Raw genomic sequence first — 20,346 nt, 5'->3', positions numbered from 1 at the left:
AAAGACCAGTTTATTTCATATTTTAGATGAAGTATTTACTTTCTGCTTCTCAAGACTTTGTCAGGGAGTTTCCTATTACAAGTAAGTAGAACTGAAACTATATAATCTCTTAAAACCAGCTAATCTTTTTACATATACAAAAATGAGATATTCTGCCTACTTGGATATAAAATGGGAAGGACTTCAATCTCTTAGGTGTCACATAAGCAAAACTTGCACTACCTTCTTGCACTGGACACATTGCATGGCAAACTGCTTTTCATAGCAGGGGACACAAAAGTTTTGATTGTCCTTAGGGATGAAGCTCTTTGTCCCAATAGGCTGCTGGCAGCGGTAGCAGATAAAACAGGTCTCGTGCCAGCTGTTGCCCTTGTATTCCATCTTCCGAGTACCTGTAATGAGAGCAGAGCACCAAGTGAGCTTCTGGATGAGACAGATGCAGTTTTTAGCTCTGTCTTTCCTGGCAGCTGTCTGTCTGTCCAGAAGCATTGCAGCTGTGAGCTAGAGGCTATTTAATGTTCCCACCAGCTTTGCATGATATTTGGTACCACTTTAGGTTTTTGGAGATCTCTTCTCCTGCAAAGAAGAAAAATGTTTATTGCAAATAGCTACAGCCTAGAACAGCTTTTTGTGGTCTTATTAGGCAAATAATGTATTCCAATGTGCAGGAAGATTCAAGGGAATTGGACAGACATCAATATAATTGCTGTTAGTGATAAGTGGAGGTCAGGCCATTCCTCATTAAAGACTGACTTCATTCATTCCACATCTGTTTTTCATGTTTCTCAAATAGCAGCAAGGTACCTGGTTAATTACAGACTCATTGAATGATTTGGGCTGAAATGCACCTTAAAGATCATCTAGTTTTAAACTCCCTGCCATGGACAGGGACACCTCTCACTAGACCAGGTTCTCAGGACCTGATCCAACCTGGCTTTGAACACTGTCAAGGATGAGGCATGCAATTCCTGGCAAGCACCTTGCCTCCCTTTCCCAATGAAATACAGTCTCTGTCTGAGACAAAGCATTCTTTCATATCTCCTCAGGAGCCTTTTCCTTGTTCTCATGGAGATGCATTATAAGTTTGCAATTGTTTCCAGCTCAACAGAACCTATCCTAAACGTTTTTCTGTCTCTTGAAACTTCCAGTAAGAAAAAGTTTTCTCTCTGTTTTCGGCTGAATTGAAAATATGGTTGAAATGTGGAATTTAAACAATCCTTTTTTTGGAAAGCAGAGAAGTGGTATGGTAGTTAGGAAATAAATGCACTTCTCTAGAACAAAGTTTTAGGGTTCAGATAGCGTTCTTTGCAGATTCAGTCTACTGTATGGCAGGTGGACTCTGAGCCCTTCCAGGAAGTCGGAGATGCCCTATTAAATAGATAAATTTAGTTGCACACAGTATGATTTCTATGTACCAGTTTGAGTCAAAATATTTGATACTGGCCAGAAGGGTAAACAAACAAATGTTGTTCCTACAGTTCTGCATCACTATTGGAGCCTGTAACAGGCAACATGAAGTCAAATACTTGGAAGACTGACAAGCTGATTGAGTTGGCTAATGATAAAGTACCACACTAATGCCTTTGATGCCAATTCTCTCTGCCTCTATTACTGCAGGGTTCCCCCTTCTCAAGCATTAATTCATCTTTGTTTACTAGTTGCATATTTTTCTTCTTTTATGATCTCATTAAATTCTGCTCACAGGCATACTTCAGGATTTATTTGGTGGGTTTTTTTGTTCTTTTAAATTGACTTGCATCAGTAGTAAGTGAACTGTTAATAATCTTTCTGATGCTTACATTCTTGAATATTTTTGTTCCATTTTATTAACAGACACCTTCTAAAAATTATGCCCTCTCTATGCTGGTAACTTCCAATATCATGTTAAGGAGCAAATAAATCAGTCTTTGAAAGAATAATAATCTGGAGAAAGAAGATGTGGATAATTTTTTTAATAGTCTAGAATTTTAATTTTACATATGCAGCTGTGCTGTCTTTGGGATGGTGTTGTCACTGAAACTCAAAGCGGAGAGAGCCCTGTTTTGTTAGCTGCTAGACTGAAGTCAGCATGAGTTGGGTTTGCAGAAGGATTGAAAGAACAAGCTTGTAATCACTTAAATGGGCACCTCATGGTAAACCTTCCACGGCTTGGACAGAAGCATTCTGTGCTGGCTTAGGAACTGGCTGCATGGCTGGGCCCAGAGGGTGCTGGTGAATGGTGCTGCATCCAGCTGGTGGCTGTCACCAGTGGGGTCCTCAGGGGTCTGTGCTGGGGCCAGTTCTGTTCAATATTTTTATTGATGACATGGATGAGGGGATTGAGTCTTTCATTAGCAAATTTGCAGACAACACTAAGCTGGGATCATGTGTTGATCTGTTGGAAGGTAGGAGGGTTCTGCAGGGAAACCTGGAATGGTTGGATGGATGGGCAGAGTTCAATAAAAGGAAATTTAATAAGTCCAAGTGCTGAGTCCTGCATTTTGGCCACAATAGCCCCCTGCAGTGTTGTAGGCTGGGGATGCTGTGTCTGGACAGTGCCCAGGCAGAAAGGGACCTGGGAGTGCTGACAGCCGGCTGAACATGAGCCAGCAGTGTGCCCTGGTGGCCAAGGAAGCCAAAGGCTCCTGGCCTGGATCAGGAGCAGTGTGGCAGCAGGAGCAGGGAGCTCACCCTTCCCCTGTACTGGGCACTGGTGAGGCCACACCTTGAGTGCTGTGTCCAGTCCTGAGCCCTCAGTTTGGGAAGGATGTTGAGGTGCTTGAGTGTGCCCAGAGGAGGCAACAAGGCTGGAGAGGGGCTGGGAACACAAACCCTGTGAGGAACCACTGAGGGAGCTGGGGGTGTTTAGCCTGGAGAAAAGGAGACTCAGGGGTGACCTTGTCATTCTCTACAACTGAAAGGTGGCTGTAGTCAGGTGGGGGTTGGTCTCTTTCTCCAGGCAGCAGCTGACACAAGAGGACACAACCTTAAGCTACATCAAGGGAAATATAGATTGGATATTAGGAAAAAGTTTTTTACAGAAAGAGTGATAAAGTACTGGAATGGTCTGTCCAGGAAGGTGGTGGAGTCACTATCCCTGGATGTGTTAAAAGAAGACTGGATGTGGCACTCAGTGCCATGGTTTAGTTGAGGTGTTAGGGTATGGGTTGGATCTTGATGATCTTGAAGGTCTCTTCCAGCCTGGTCATTCTGTGATTCTGTGATGTACATTTTGCATTTAGTGGCTCAAAGCAAAGGTCAAGTTTAGCACTAACAGTCTCCACAAAAAATATCCAATCACTTGCTGGTTCTTTCGAAATAAATTATGCTTTCAATGGTGACCATACTCCTCTGCTGTAGCTCCTGTACTACCACAGTGTGCTGTGTAGGTAGAATAAACATGATGAGTGTACTGCTCTTCCAGTGTGGTGACATCTCAGCTATTTTGGGTAAGCAGCTAGAGACCAGTGAGTAGTCGCAAAGCTTACAAAAATTGATTTCTTCTCTTCTGGCTTATAAGAGAAGCAGGGATTCTGTGTCAGCCTCCATTATTACATATCTATGTATAACTGGCATAATAGACAAAAAGTGTTCCACCCAGTAAATCACTGATAATGGCAATGAACCTGATGAGCAGTACTAAAAATATATACACATAACATTATAGAATCATAGATTTATAGAACAGTTTTGGTTGAAAGAAACCTTTAAAGATCATCTAGTCCAAGCCCTTGCAGTAAGCAGGGACATCTTCAACTTGATCAGGTTGCTCAGAACCCCATCCAAACTGACCTTGAATTTTTCCAGAATGGGGAATCCACCACCTCTCTGGGCAACCTGTTTCAGTGTTTTACCTTAGCCCTTCATTGTAGAAAACTTATTCCTTATACTAATCTAAATCAACTCTCTTTTATTTTAAAAAAGTTACACTTTGTTCTATTGCAACAGGCCCTGCTAAAAAGTTTGTCCCCATCTTTGTTACAGGTTTGTTACAGGTCCCCCTTCAATACAGAAAGACTGCAAACAGGTTTCCCCAGAGCCTTCTCCAGGCTGAACAATGCCAGCTCCCCCAGCTTGTCTTTATAAGCAAAGTGTTTCAGCCCTCTTTGTGGCCCTCCTCCAGACCTCCTCCAACAGTTCCATGTTCTTCTTATGTTAGATGCAGCCCAGGATACAAACAGCTTTCTGGGATGGGAATGGACTTCCTATGTCATAGAGTTCCAGCTTTAAAACTAGCACTGGCTATTCCCAAGCATGTCAGTTTTTATTTGTGTCAGCAAAATGGGTGGCACATAGAATAATAGGGGATGTTTAAACTTGGAATATCTTGGAGTTATTGGAATATTGGAGTTATCTCCTTTTAAATATTGTTATATTTCATCATCAAGTCTTCATTTTTACACCTGAGGAGCAAAATGTTGTGGTTTTCTCTTTTTTATCTGAGATGACCAATGTCAGAACCAGCTGACAAAGTAACTAGTAATCATTATGGAGTCTGTACAAGGATTCTTCAAACTGCCTTTTAATATTTAATTCCTGCACTGATAGCACTTCAACATTAAGGCCCTCAAATCATCACAGAATGCTATAGTATTTTTGTAAGAGGAACAGGTTTTAGCAATCTAATACTATAACCTTGTGTTTCAGGTCAAAATAAAAACAGCTCTTTCCTGTTCCTTCATATCTTTGTGCTCAGGAAAGACCTCAGAGGCACTTTGATCAATTTTTCATCTGTCTGAGAGAAGCTAAATTTTGAGTAATTAGACAAAATTTTCACGTGAATGAAAGTTCTTCCATAAGCCATTATGTACATTGTATGTTCTGGTCATGAAAGTGGACTAGAATGCACCATCACCAGTTTTTTACATAGTTCAGCATGACCTAGTAGAGATAGTCAAAGAGAGACATTTCTCACAAATATTGCTGAGTTTGGGCTTGCTATTTAGTCCAAAAAGTGAGCATCCTAACCTGGCATAATTGTCTTCTTGCACTCATTACATTTGGAAGAGTATTCATTGGAGTAGCAGTCAGTACAAAGTAGATGTTCCTCTTTTGCAGCAAAAGGTTTGTCCACCAAGGAATTCTTGCACTGGAAACAGTGGAAGCAGGTTTCATGCCAGTGGCGGTCCTTATAAGATAGATCCTGCAGAAATCCAAAACCACAGAGTAAGTGGAATGAATAGTTTGCACAACTGGAAGCTCAGAGAATGCAAACATATCCAAATCTGAACTCCAGCCAGGACCTGGGGCTGCTTTGAGGAAAACAAAATGTTCTGAAAACGGTGAACTTATTTTGCTGTGATAACCAAGAGCAGCTCATGACAACTATCAACCCTTTCTCAATTCAAGGTAGCCCTTTTTGTTTGTGACAGAGGAGCAGCTAATTTCAGTTAGGTATTTCCTCTGAGAATAAAGCCCAGCTTTTGAGTTGGATTAAAACTTGTTATCTAATAGGTATGATAGACTTCCCCTATTTTCCTTATCTATTGCTGATTTCTAGTTCATTTCATAGATATTTACTCCTGAACAGAAGTATTTTTTCCCAATTGCATTCTGGTATTTTTTGACAGATTTACACCAAGAGTGAATGAGTCTGATCTGTTTGGGGTTTTTTCCACTACAACAAATTTTTACTGACTCTTGTGATTTGGTTTACCTATATTTCAGATGTGGATTGTACTGAAAGATACAAGACCACATTGTACCCGCATCCCGTGATACAGAGTACTGGCCAAGGGATTAGTGTGGGCATGTTAGTATTTAAAATACTCTTCACAGTTGTTCCTTTGATTATTTAAAAGAAACAGTACTTCTCAAAATTGTGGCCTAAACCAGTGGATTGTGCTTTTTAAAATTTAAATTAAGGTGTCCTGTACATGTAACACTTGAACAGTATCTTTGGACTTCAAAGGAAATAGAGCTTGGATGATTACAAGAAATGGTGTCTGCCCCAAAATATAGAGGCTCTGGTTTGGGTTGGGAGTGTGAAAGGATAGAATTGTCATGAATAGGGAGTTCAGCTGAAGTTCAGCTGAAATAAGTTCTCAAGTTCTAGCCCAAGATCTACTCTGTATTTATTGCAGGCACTAAACTAATTAGATTAACTGAAGGAGAAGAGCGAGCGGTAGAATAATGAATTCCAATTTTGCAGTTGTGTGAAGCATCACAAAGGGTTCATACTTATCTGGCATAAGCTGTACTATGTCAGTCAGTACAGTCACAGTAACTCCAAACATGCAACCTTAAGCCAGAGCAAGATACCACAGATTTAGATTAACCTAAAATAACAGTTTGTCTTTGGGAGCCTTGTTCTCATAAACATCTAGCTGGAAACACTGAAACAGTTTCATCTAGCTCAGGTGATATGTGGTAGCTTGTTAAACTTTAGTAATTTGTGTCAAAATTTGACTATGCAATTAAACATTTCTGTATGGACATCTGTGCCACTCACCTAATTATTTTGGATCATCGTGAGTAACAATTTTCGCCTCTGAGATTGCACTCTGTGGTAGAGTATCTTAGACTTCCACTCTACATCTTTCAGACAGTTGTTTATTCAGCTCATCTATTCATTTCAGCTAAATCCTTTTGAAACAACACAAATTTCTGACTGTAATATTTTAATCTTTTCTAATAGCAAATGAAAACCAATCTTCCTTGGAAGTTACTTACATTTTTTTTCTTCTCTTTGGGAGATGTCCAATAGCCTAAATCTGGTCTCATATTATATTTTCAACAGAAAAATACAATATGCAGTGCTTTCCAAAATAACTGAAATTTGACTTTTAGAAAGTAGAACAACAGGTCTGATCTTCTCTCTCTTGTAATGTGATGTATTCAATTATTTTTCCTCATTAACTGTCATTTCCTGGTTTTGCAATTTTCAGCAAGCAATTTTTTAATATCCAAAATTCATGCGGTGATGTATGCTTATTTTATCAGTGAAATGATACCCCACAGATGATGCATGCCTTTTAGAAGAGGAGTAATGAAAACAAAGATTAGGTGTCAAAGATGAAAGATTTGATCCCTGAGTCAGTTATGACGGCAAGATTTTATAGGCAGTAGCTGGGAGGGTGACGGTAGCAGGTATTTCATCATCATGAAGTCATGAAGCAAAACTAAACAAAAAGTACCCCAGATAAAAAGTGGATTGAATAATCTTTACCTTCTCTGGATTACTACAACTCTACACTGAATGTAGAGAGAGTCTAAGATGTCTGACTTTGACAGTAGAATATTAGACTGATGAAATGGATATTGCTTTCTCTCTCAGAATCTGTCACATCTGAAAGCAAGCAAGTCCAAGGTACTGATGAAACCATTTATGCATCATAAGTGTTCTTAGGTCACTGAAAAGGAAGTTTGCTCTATTTCAGCATGTTGTATATTTTACTGGACCCTTTGACTTGTTCATAAGCTGTGGATGTATTGATCTGGAGCAAATTCTACACTGGAAAAGCATGTGCAAAAACTGACTGAAAGCTTTCTGAATGTCAGGCTGCTCCTCTGTTAAGCTGAAAGAACATCAGATTTAGTCTAGGCGTGTGAATTCTAGTTTATGCTAGCTGATTGTAACCCAAATAAATCTGTTCCAGCAGAAGGTACAAGTGATATAGAACTAATTCCTGTTGTATTTTCACTTATTTTCATCATGACACCCACAAAGAAAACTTTGACAAGATAGCTGTTAACATTGGCAAGGTCAAGTTTTACAGCTTCTCCACAGCTCTGTACAGTTTTGCTCCAGCACGGTTTATTTGGCCTCTAGGGTGGGACTGCATGTGACTTAGAAAAATGTGTTTTTTAAAAAAACCCATAAGACCTCCTTAGACTAGGGTTACCAGTTAACTGAGTTAAGCTTGGGCTCCTCATACCATGCATTTTTATTGTCTTCTCCCCAGGCTTTTAAAGTCTAAGCAAACTGAAGCCATTATTCAGTACCATTTCTCTTGAACAACAGGGTTTCAGCTTCTCTGGGTGTCAACAGAGACCCAGTAGGAAGAAGGAGATTAGAGAGTTTATTGCCAGAACAGTAACTGTATATGTTGTTCATGGCTTTTTTTACCTCAATGGTCTTTTCAGGAGGTTGAATGTAGGAAATGGGCTATGCCAACTAAATGCTGTGCAGATTTTAGCTACACATACCCTGTAGCAAAACACTTAAGTATGTTAGACTGGTACATACCTATAAAAGTATGTGGAGAAAAGGTAAAAACAAGAGATATTGTGCTGTACTCAGTCCCTTACATGTATGAGAAGATATTACCATTTCACTTTTTTCTTTCACCTTTTCACTTCACAAAAACTAGCCAGACATTCAATAATGAGCTAAAAAAGTGTTGCATGTCGGGGCAGGGTTTAAATATTAAAAACTAGAAAAATAATTATTTTTCTCTTTCCTGATCCTCATTACTGGAGGTTTTATTTCTTGTTTAGTTTATGTGCGAGAATGACCCTTTTGAGGCATTTTTGGCCTGTGTGCTGACACAGTAGCTGTATCTCACAATCCACTCGTAATTTAATTTGCACATTTCACAGAGAGAGTTTTCACCCCCTTCTGCTTGGCAAGGCCAGCTTGTGGGCTGCATTAAACACAGGATTACTGAAGGTATTTCCTGTATTTGCAAGGTCTCCATATCATAGGATCTGCAAGGAAAGTATTAAAAAAGCCAAAGTCAACCAAAGTAACCCTTCAGCAGTTGAGGAAATGGGTGCAAGATGTGTGGATTTCCAGAAATAAGCATGAAAATGTAGGTGTGGTGAGCATTCACTAGGGACTTAGCCATTAAAATGACTATTTTTTTCTAGAAAAGTAAATTTCTCCTGTAATCTCTTGGCATATGGATAATGTGTAATAGGTGTGAGAGAAACAACATTGTATATTCATGCTGTGGAAGTTTTGTCTGTGGAAGTTTTGTAAGCATCAGCTAGAAGTGTTTACAGTTAATGAAATGGCTTATGCCCAAAGGTGGCATTCAGACATATGTTGTCATTCTGGGATTTTCTGGTGGCAAAGACTTGTTCTTTTAAAACAAGGAACCAATTAGTTATAACTCAGTTAAGTTCACAGTTACCCATAAACTACCTGAAAAACTAGAAAGATAGTGAAGAAATTTCTCCCCTGACTTTAATTCAAGGAAAGTTTCTCAACAGCATTGTTGTCTTGTGGCCTCTCTGTGCTATAGCTAATACACAATGTGAAAATTTATCATCAATTTCATCCTCTCAGAGTCCAGTGCTGTCAGAATTTGAGTATTACAAGTGTCCTCTTCTCAGCACCTGTGCTTTCACTTTGGTGTAACCCTGTCAGTTATAGGAGGTTTGATTGTAATTGGGAGGATGGGAAAGAAGGACATTAAGAGTATCTGGTTCTCACTGTAGCTTTTCCTAATGAAGACAAATAATGGTGGCCAAGAAAGGACTTGTGAAGGAAAATCTGATGTGAGAACTTTGTGGTACTTTGCAGGTTGTAATGTGGATGCAAGTGTGGACACTGCTGCCAGATGCAGAGGCATGGATGTGACCTTTTCTCATTACACTGTCACTCCTTTATATTTTTTATTCCAAATTTTACAGTTTTAGGTTATGTCGAGCATTCAAACAAATTGGAGTCCATTTCATGCATGCAGTAAACACACTGGTTTAATTTCCAAACATAGTGCAATTTATCTCCTTTGTTCAGGTGAAAAAGTAAATGCTATGTGTAAAAAGATTTATAAAAAAATGCATATATATATATGTGTGTGTATGTGTTTTTCTTATGTATTTATATACCTATGTATTCATACAGTTTAATGAGGAGAAGCCTGATTTTTTGTGACTGTTTCATGGCTGAATTATGCTCAGTCACAGTGCACACACTTCATCTGAAACTTACCTTGTGGCTGAGGCACTTGTAAGGGCTCTCTCAAATGTGTTCTCTAGTGTCTATTACTGTCATTGAAAAACTACTTTAGTTTTCTTCTCAGTGAGAACATTCATAGGATCTCTTTTTCTACCCAAACACGAGTTTTTTCAGAAAACTTGCAGGAATTTACATTTCAACTTTTATCCATCTGTCAGAATCTGCTAAAATTGCTCAACAGCTTCAAAAACTACAGCATGAACAGGCACAAATGGCAGTCATGGAAACAACAAAAGGATATGTTTGTTTCTGACACATTTTATAGCTCTTTAAGAAATCTTTATTTACTATCTCTTAGTTGTGTTTTCCACATAGTTTTTACATAGTTAAAATATTCGCAGATTGCAGACAGTTGGGGCTTTTTCTTTTCTTTTTTTCTATCTGTTATTAGAGTGTGCTTCACTTAAAAGTAAAGAAAAGCAGTATATCGGATAACACCCACACTCCCTAAATACATAAATCTGGGTTGAAAAGTTCAGCTTGATTAATTCCTGAATACTTTGACCAAGATTTGTTGAAGCTGGTCCAAGTTTTTAAATTCTTGACTATCAACACATGGAAATATCTTCTCAGGGGATTAGAAATAGACCTTAAAACAAAAGCACATTCTGGAACGGGGCAGGAATATTTTGCTTTTTCAGGTCAGGCCAGGCCAGCTGTATCTCATCTCTAACCTGAATATTTATGAGCTGTAGGAAAGCTGGCAATTTTATACCTTCTTACAGGTTATTGCCAGTTCCCTGTCTTGGTGGTGAAAAATTTTTACCTTTTTAAGGCTTCTAAAAGGGACTTTCCTACTGATTTGCCAATAGGGTGTTGTAGATCAATTTGGAAGGTATGAGACATTTATTTTTTCCAATCTGAGTAAGCACATATTTTTATATCTCTGAACTAGTGATTGGGTGGTAGTATCACTAATGGGAATTAGTTTATCTTTGTAGAGGCATGGATCATCAGCAATGGGAAATCAAAAATCAGATCTCCTTGGGTCAGTGAAGAATCCTATGGGCATGCAGTACAAATTGCAGTTCTACTGCAATCTCATTCTGTCAGTGAAAATCTTGCCCAACTTTGAACAGGCCAATTTTATGCAAGGAGGATGCACATCAGACAAAGTCTGTTGGAAGCTGTGTAACAGACACTTCACTGGATGGCCCCTCTGTCCTCATTCAGGCAGGCTGGAATGGCATGAACTCCAGGTTTTTTATTAATTTAAAAGAAATACAGGTGATCACAACTATTCTGTACCAGGCAGGTGTTTCCATGTCTTGTAGCAGTGCATAATTCAAGCAAGCAAGGCCTCTGCTCTGTCCATCCCATTCTTTAATTAGACTCCACTATCATCATTCTGTATTTAAAAGGTTAAGTTTTCTAGCTCTGTCTGATTTATTACTTGTGTCAGCATTAGCTGGATTTCTGTGACCTCCAAGTCAGCGCCTTTGCTTGAGTGTGTGGCTCTTGATGACCACAGAAGTGTGGTCACTGCAAAGCCAGCAGTGCCTTAGCTCCCTCTGACCCAAAAGTAGGCACAACCAGCTTCTGTCACCCTTTCAGAACCCAGCTAAGGTTCTGAGGAAAGGCTCATCCAATGAGTTAAATATATCAGAGCATTGAATCATTCTGTGCTTTACCGGAGTGCATTTATATTACCATGCTGGGTAAAGAAGGGTTTGCCAAGTGAAATGATACAAAACAGATACAGAGGTCCAGAAAACATGCTGTCCCATCAAAAGAAACCCCTGTATAGCTGGTAGACTGGATCCTTCTCAGAGCCCTGTATCCAGGCTGCTCTGTCCAAGATTTCTCGAACAAGACACAAATCCGACATACCTTGCAGTCAGCGCCAATAGGTTTTTTGCATTCCTCACAGGTGTTGGAATAAAGATTTTCATAACATTGCACACAGAAGGGGCTGTCCTCCTTAAGGATGTACTTCTTGCCAAACAGAGACTCTTTGCAGTAGTGGCAATCAAAGCGTTCAGTCATGTTGGTGTCTGGAGTCCAGCTATCCTGCCACAGAGACAGGAACAGGCACACGTCAGACAGAGCTACACTTGACCCAATCCCCCAAGACAGGTTTATCAATTCTTGTTTTTCACATTGTACCTCAATTTTAATCTGACTTTCAGTCAAATAAATGACCACAATAGGAAAAAAACTGGCCTATAAATTTTGCAGTGCAGCCCATCTAAATTAGCCGTCTGTTGATCCACCTTTGGACAGACCTAGTGCTAGAGATGAGAGGAAGGATTAAACCCCAAGTGAGAAGAATTCTTGTGGGATTTGTAAATGGAATTTGACCTACAGGTCTGCAACAAGAAGGTGTTTCTCTGGGGGATGGAGGGAGTCAAGTCCATTAAGAGGATGAGCCAGCTAATCTTCCTTCAGAAGCAACATCTCCTGGATAAGGCAAGAGAAAGGTTTACATTGGTAGTAGACTTGAGTCACGCACAGACTATCAGGCACCACAGTTACGTGCTTCTACACCTTCCTTCTCTGCTTTCTCACTAGGCCAGTGTCTGGCAATCATTCCCCCACAGGCAGACACCAACTCTCCATTTCTGCTTGTGCATGGGACTATGGGGGTGGAAGGTGTAGGATCAGTGACTGTGTAGCTGACTCTCCTCTGATGCACCTGAAGAAGTTATCCAATAGCTGAAGTGTATTGGGACACAAATGGGAGCTGGCTCCTGGGTGTTCTGGCTCAGACAAATGCAAAAAATTATTATGGAAGGGAAAAATCAAGTAGGAGAAACTGTATATGTTGTTTCAGCTTGTCTGAATTAGGCACAATTGATGTTTGCTCCTCAAGTCTTGTTATGTCTCTGTCATTTTCTGGATGCACACACAAGCAAAGATGACACAAGTGCCTTTGATGAATATTTATTATTGCCTGGGACAATTTATTTTGGGTTTCATTACAGTCATCACCTTCTTTCTTAACCCGAGGTTTGCAGCATGTGTTGCACCTGAGATCTGGAGGGTTCAGCTGGAGGAGGGCATAGCTGCTGGCTTAGGAAAGGGAATTTCCCAAGCAGAAAGTACATGCCACCTGGACTGCATGATCTTAACCGCCTGCCAGGCTGCACCTCCTCTTTAAGGCACATCTGATCTATAAATCTTGGAGTACTAATAGCTTAAGTGGCTACCTCTGTCTTTCATGCACAAGTGACATTTACAGCATCTGCAGTCCTTTTGCCAACTTCAGCTCTCAGTTTTAAACAAAATGTTACTTGCTCAGTGTTCTTGGCACAGGTTGCTGATTTCTGGAGTTTGTCCTCTCCCTCTGGCCACCCATAGGGCATTCTGAAATTCTGAGTTCTCCCCCAGGATTGCAGTTTTAATTACTATATTTCATTCTGTCTATCTGGGATGCGATCAAGGTTTTAGGGCTATCTGAATGAACTTTTTTTTTTAATGGCCAATCCACTGCTGAATTTTGTGGTGACTAGCCCAGACTGATGGGTGAGTGCTTTTACATGTGTGAAGTAGATAAGTGATGTCTCCACTGCTGAAAAGCCTTGTGAATTCCAAGTAACTACTAAAGAAGAGAGACAAACTAGCAAGCCCCAAAATGTGCCTGGAAGAAGCACAAATCCTGGTAGCTGGTCTTCTGTGCTTCTGACAAAGCAAGAATAGCAGGGCAACTGCTTTGGCCTTCAAAATGATCTAGGAACAAATTAACTTTCTTATCCCAGAGGAGACCTGGGAATATGTAGGGTGCGCTTTGTCCTTAAGGAACAGAGGGGATCATAGGACTGATAAGAAGACAGAAAGTAAGAAGATGTGCTGGAGAGAGAAGTGCAATGACCACCAAAGCTCCCCTGCAGCCCATTTCCAGCAGCAGCAGCTAGCAAGGGAAGTATAAGGCAGGAGAAGAGGGACAATACACAGGGACAATACATAGGGACATTCCCATTACTTCCAGCAAGTTAAGTACACCTGCAGTCTTTACTGGAACATTTAATAGATGATAATGGATTTTCCTCTCTGTTTTGAGCCTGTTTACACCCCTAACCTACAAAATAGGTTTGGACTTTCCCAGGAAAGAACTAGTCAGGACTTAATTTCCTTCTGGAGTAACCTCAGCAAAATGCAGTCGGGCCAATGTACACGGAGTTATATGTGTAGATGTATGACTAAGTCTGAGAGGAGTGATAGCTTTTGTTAAAATGGTCTGTATTTAGGACAGAAATCTGTACTTTTCACCTGACTATATTAGGTAATTTTTCCAAATGATAGGATTTTGTTGCCCATTTAATGTGCATTATTGCTAAATTAAAATGTGAGCAGAAACCACTTATGAACTTGCATTTGTCACCCTTCTTCAGAATGATTTCTTTCTAACCCTGATTTAAAAGTAGAAGTGTGATACTGCAGAGTGAAAAATTTCTCTGCAGTCTTGATGTGTAAAAACAAAAACTATAAAGTGTAATTCCTTTACAGGTTTATACCATTTCATCCAAAGCTGCTAAATGTAAAATATAGAAGTGCTTTGTGACTGGAAGAAGGACTGTTCCCTTAGAAGTGGGCATTCCTGTCTCTTGGTCACAGGACTTCCCCTCTTGAGTGCTGTATTTTCTTCTGGGTGCATTTCACTGGAGCAGAGGCAAGCATCATGTAATAGATATATTTAATAATTCATAGAATAATGTAATAATTCAACAATTCAAAATAATTCAGCAATTATTTAATACTTGCTGCCACTATTTCAGAAAATACCTGGGCACAGCCCTGCAATCCTGAAAGAGATCTAGGTTTTGTTAAATGTGCTCCAAGATTGTCCCAGGGGATTGTCCCCCTCACCCTGAGCAGGGAGAGGCAGTCCTCATTTCTACACCTCAAACAGATTTAGGGATGAACTCTGCTCTGTGAAGACAATGCAGGGACAGCTCTGGATGAGATTTGAGGAACAGCTCTAGAGATTTGGAAACTGAAAGACGAGATCTGCATTTTGGCTTTAGTTATGTGAATCTTTTATTGGATCTAGGACCAATTTTGGATCCAATATCTCTTAAAGTCAGGAATTCAGGTTCATGTGGTTTCATTCAGTAAGCCAGAATTAAGGTTGAAGCATCCCAAAATTCCAGGCTGTTTAAATCCAGGTCTTGGACTTAATCTCATGATCTACTATGTGCTATTTTGAGCATATTGTACAGAGTTTTTTCTGCTCCAGAGAGAATGAAGTGTGAGGTAATAATGGGTCCTATCTACTAAATACTAGAAGGAATTTCAAACAAATAATTTCACTGTTGTCTTGCAATCAAGGAATGTGAAATCATACTGAGCAGTATTTTTGCCTGTCACTTTGTACACATGGTCCTTTACATTGCCAGTCCATTAATTCCTGTTACATAAAATCCCCTCATGTTCAGCTTAGTGCAGGCTTTATGCACAGTTTTGGACTTTAAGGGGAAAAAAGCAAAACAGGAGACTTGCATAGCTGTGGATGGACACAAATTGCAATTCAACCTCCTTGCCATTGATCTATTTCTTTTTCTTGTGTTTGATACCATAAAGCGTTGTGGGACAGAGGCTCATCATTATTTCAGCTCCTTGTGGTTAAAGATATTTAGATTTTATTACTGTAGTCATTCTATACTTATGCTTCTTCAGATTGCTCTCAACATAATCATGATGAAGAAATTGATTTTTTCTGCCATTCAGTCTCCCTCCCACAGCATCAGACACAGCAAGCACATCTCCAAAAGGAAAAGAGCTTTCTGTTGCCTGCCCAAAAGAGAAGCTACAGCTTATGCCAAATGTTAGTACTACCCACACTCTGTCTCACAGGAAGAAAGAATTGGCAGAAAAATTAACAAAAAGTTAGTAGACTGACTCAAAATCTATGCATCTTTACTCTTCTTTCCCTGTTGGCTCAGTCTCATTTTGCTGGCAGCAATTCCTAAAGTTATCATATTACTGCATAAATATTAGGGCTCATCATGTCATTAAGAAATTATCCAGTGTTCCCCCATCCCATGACACTACTGACTACTGAAAAAGCAGACCTTGCCTGCCTCTTCAGCTATGTCTGCAAGCCTAATAAATGCTGTTCTGTCTATCTCTTATTTCAACTTTTCCTGGGGGGTTGATGAGCACTGAGAGATGCATCTGCACACACACAAGAGAGGGAAAGAGGCCAAGGGGAGCTATCTAAACCATGTAGGAGTTGTTTAGTTTATTCAGTGAAGTTCTGACCTCTTGTTGTAACAGCATCTGGAGCCCCTGTAGATGCCAAAGGGGGGCTTGCTGCTGGCTGAATTAGCTGAGCAGTGCTGGGGCTTTCTCTCCCCGTGTCCCTGGATCAGCATGCTGGGTTAGCCACCTGCACAGGAAACAAAGGCTCTTCCTCCAAGATGTGCAGGCATCTCTCCCACCTGACTGTTTTTCCAGAAGAACAGTACACACGGAGAATTTTCTATCTGTTTATTTCTCTTCCCCTGAGGAAGGAAGATTTGTGTCTGGCAACTCCAGTGACATGAGCCATGCAGGTTGGGAGCATTTGGAAACAATTTATGTTAATGCTCCAAAGGCTAAAATGAAAAGATTTATTTACAACCATGAACTGACAGTTCAAACTATGCTGGTCTTTCTGGCAAGAGGTGACTTTTTTCCTTGCATCTTAGCTGCTCTTACCACACTCATTATCTATCATCTTGTTGCAGCAACAGGAAAATACTCTTGGAAGACCTAAGCATCTTTCCAAACCAAACCATAGGGCCATGCGAGGGGAAAAGAGGGACACCCAATTTTACTTTTTTTAACTTACTTTAGAAAAATAAGGAATGACCATTTTCTCTTCATCAAAACCCAGGAAAATTGGTTTAATATTTGAAAATAATAGTAATAATAACATAAAATAATTTTAAAAAATGACCCCAAGTAAAATATCCCAGTCATGCCTTTAGATGTTAAATTTTAAAAGCTATCTAAAGAAAAAAAAAAGTTTCATTTTTAATAAAGTTACCTTGCAATATTCTTCAAAATTACATTTGGATTTTTCCAAGGACTCACCTTCCTTGGAAATGACTGACTTATTTTGTGTATGGTATAACATTCTGATCTCTTTTTTAGAGTTTTTTTTAAATCTCTGCAGTGCAATTTTCTGACCAGACAGACTACATTAAAATATGTAGATAACCAAAGCATACCTGGTTCCTGTCTGTATTGCACATTCAGCCTGTCATGAACTGGAAAGTAGATAGTGTGCTGGGTAAGACTGTACTCCTTAGCAGAACATAAATAATAATTTTTTAAAAATGAAATAGAAAATGTTTCTTGTGTGGCAAGGTTCCTCATGCATCTGGCTAAAGTAATCCCAGTTACAGCTGTGGAGAAGGAACTCTCCACTTGTGGTTCCTGTGTGTTTTATTGTATTTGGCAATCAATAAAGATCTGCTCCAGTCTAGAGCCACTCCAGCAGTGGTAGAGCAAGGGCCAGTAGTAATATCTACAAATGCCACAGAAGAACTGAGCACTGACACTTTGAAATTGTACCCCACAGAGTTTGCTCTATGGTTATCTCAAGCTGATACTGAAATGACTCTCACCCATATTCCTGCACACAATTTAATTACAAAAGAAGAATGTTGAAATAACATGGAACATGACTTAAATCTGCCACAGCAAGGAGGAGCACAGTTCAAGTGGAAAGGCTTGCTTTTATTTTCTATTTTAAAACGTTTTGAAATTGCTGTCCTCCTTGTTTCTCTTGCAAAATAAGCAAATGCTTGTTCAGAGGAAAGGTCAAGTACTTGATCCTGCTTAAGCATAAAAAATATATTTCTAATAACAGCATTTAAGCAGATAACAGAAAATTATAGTGGAGAAAAACAGTATTGGATTAATAAACCCTTTTATTATTTCTGGCACTATCCTGCAAAAGTAGTGTATAAGTTAAATGTCTGCAGACACTAAACTCCAACAAAGGTTTGTTTTTCCAGAAAAGGATTGCTTTCTCTTACTGTCAGGAGCACTGCTAATCTCAGAGAAATTAGACTTCAAGACAAAAATATCCAGAAATGCCATGTGCTACCATGCAGTCTTGTTTCCAAATTTTTCTGTATTTTTAAAATCCTCCTTACTACTACCCAAGATACAAAACCAGAATAATGTCCCAAATAGCCTGTGTTTCCCTCTTTAAAGAAAGGATAGAAGAAAAATAGGGATAATTCTGTGGAAGAAGAATGCTTTGGTTTTTGTTCTGTCCTCTATCAGCACGGCTCTGGTTCTGTTTACTGAGGTCAGACCACAAAGCCCCTTGTGTCTGGTTTGGGGGATCAGTTAGCGCACATCTTACAGCTGCTGGATAAAACTGCTGTGGCACGGAATGCCTCCAGGCTGTGAAGTACCCACACTTCCCTGCCCAGCCAGAATGCCCATGGCCTTCTAAAATGTGACAAAGGAGGCTACATAAACCTTGGGGCACCCCTGCAGCTGGGCACATCTTAGCAAACCAGATCGGTTGCACCTGTGTGAAACCAGTTAGGCCCAGTTTGGGGGGGTTGTGGCTGAAGACTGTGTCCAGTCCAGTCCAGCTTGGACACAGAGAGCAAAACTGGACGTAGAGAGCAGAGAGAGCATCTACTAAGGTTGAGCCAAAGTACCTGTGGTGTGTGAGAGGCACAGAAGAAAGCACAAAGACATAGAGAACCTGATGACATAGACATAGGCAATCTTTTTGTGGGCAGGATTATTTCCAGCTGAAGAAGGAAGATGTTGAATCCACCATGGAGTAGATTCACATAGCATGGGATAGTAGGGAAAGGTGGAATTCATCAAAGGCAAGATCCTGATCTCTGAAGACACTTCTGCTCTAAATCTCAAGGGTGCTTCAGAGCAATGACAAACACATCTGTGTAAATGATTGCAGGTATTTCATGGCTTCATGCAATTTGCAGCTTTTATTATGCAAGATGAAATAAAGAAACAGTGGTGGGTTTTGAGCCCTTACACTTATGCTTGCTGAGGGCCTAGAACTAACTCACACCATCAGAGTGATACCTTAGAACTTTCTCTGCAGTGGTTGATACATTTGAAACTTTAAATTCAGAAATTTTCTGTGAAAGAGAATGGTGAATGTGCTTATGCCAGTGAGCATAACACTGAAAAAGTGGACCTTGCCTGCATTCCTCTTCTGGCATATTATTATATGTACATTAACCATTCAGCATCCTAGTTGATATAATCCAGTATAATATAGAAGGGTATGTGAAAAGGAACAAAATTAACTTTATCACTTGGCATGAGTATATTGATGTTCATCCTTAGGAGAAGGCTCTACTGGTTTATAATCAAATTCTATCTATATATAGCTAATTAATATTGTTGAAATGTTAATGCTTCAGTGGCTGTCAATGTGTCCAAGATTTATTTTCATGAAACCTGTCATTACCCTGCCATTTCACACTCTCACTTGTGGTGAATCTGCATCACAAATAACTGTGCATATGTAAATTAAATATTAAAACTACACCATTAGAATTAATCAGTCTAAAAATGCAAATGATGAGATTCCCCCAGTCTCTGAAGAAGTACCCAAGTGAGGGAAGATGATTGCCTACAACACTACACCATTCAGAGTTTGTCCAGAGATGCTCAGGACAGATTTACTCATCAGAGAAACATGGATGAGACTTGACCTGAATGTTCCTGGTCCCTGGGGACCCTGAAGGACTGTGAGCATGCTGGCCAGCAGCAACAGGAATTGCTTGTGGCTGGTGGTGTTAACACTTATCTGATCTTCCCTTAACTCTGAATATCCTGGCCCCTGTGAGATGAGGCAAGGCAGGGAGGTGAGGACACCAGCAGGTAACACATTGCTGGGCTCTGAGGCTCAGAGCTCAATGCCCTGGAGAACTGAGCCAGGGGTCTCTGGTGAATATAGGTCATTGCAGCCCTCCTCATCCCTTTCTTTTGGAATGAAAGCTTGAATTTGCAGTGAAGTGCAGCAGAAACTGTCATTAACCCCTACTATTATAGGAGTTGTACTTTGTCACCAATGTTTTGAGGTTGTTTTCTTTTTTTTGGATTCAAAGCATGATGGAATCCTGGCAGACTGTGTTGTGTGTGATCAAGGGAGTTATCTGATCTCTTTTCTAATGCAAGGTGTGCCATCTGTTAGAGCTGATGCCTGTATGGACAGGAGAGATGTGATTTCAGGGGAAGTGCTGTCCCTGCACTTCTCTAAGGAGTGGGAAACAGATCATTATTTGTTCCTGAGTTCTTCAGCTGGGAATCACCATTACATGCTCTGTGTGGTAGGAACTTCACATGGACAAACAATATTTGACAAAATATAGCCACTGCTGGGAGATAACAGTGATTTCACAAAAACTAATAGTATTTTCCTGTAAATCCAAACCTCATGGAAGTGACTATTTGATGCTTGCATATGTAGCACTTTCTGTGGGAGCACATTTGGCAAAATGGCGAGAACCAAAATTATCTATATTTTA

At 39.9% G+C, this 20,346-nt stretch overlaps 1 protein-coding gene across 7 annotated transcripts in view; it reads right to left on the bottom strand.

Annotated features, from left to right (window-relative positions):
* FHL2 (four and a half LIM domains 2) overlaps positions 1-20,346 on the bottom strand; it is a 140,664-nt gene that overhangs the window by 2,197 nt on the left and 118,121 nt on the right. For 5 of the 7 annotated variants that reach the window (XM_064710132.1, XM_064710142.1, XM_064710136.1 and 2 more), the window contains exons 2-4: positions 11,717-11,896; positions 4,948-5,122; positions 223-392 (exon numbers count right to left, since the gene is read on the bottom strand). In XM_064710132.1, the coding sequence (XP_064566202.1) occupies positions 223-392; positions 4,948-5,122; positions 11,717-11,896 (525 nt within the window). The remainder of the gene's footprint in view (positions 1-222; positions 393-4,947; positions 5,123-11,716; positions 11,897-20,346) is intronic. The other 2 variants (XM_064710143.1, XM_064710140.1) reach the window with 1 other exon arrangement.

The sequence above is a fragment of the Zonotrichia leucophrys genome, chromosome 1 (genome assembly GCF_028769735.1).
Source record: "Zonotrichia leucophrys gambelii isolate GWCS_2022_RI chromosome 1, RI_Zleu_2.0, whole genome shotgun sequence".
Taxonomy (NCBI): domain Eukaryota; kingdom Metazoa; phylum Chordata; class Aves; order Passeriformes; family Passerellidae; genus Zonotrichia; species Zonotrichia leucophrys.
Note: the sequence above shows the minus strand (reverse complement) of the source record. Positions and strands in the feature narration are given on the sequence as shown.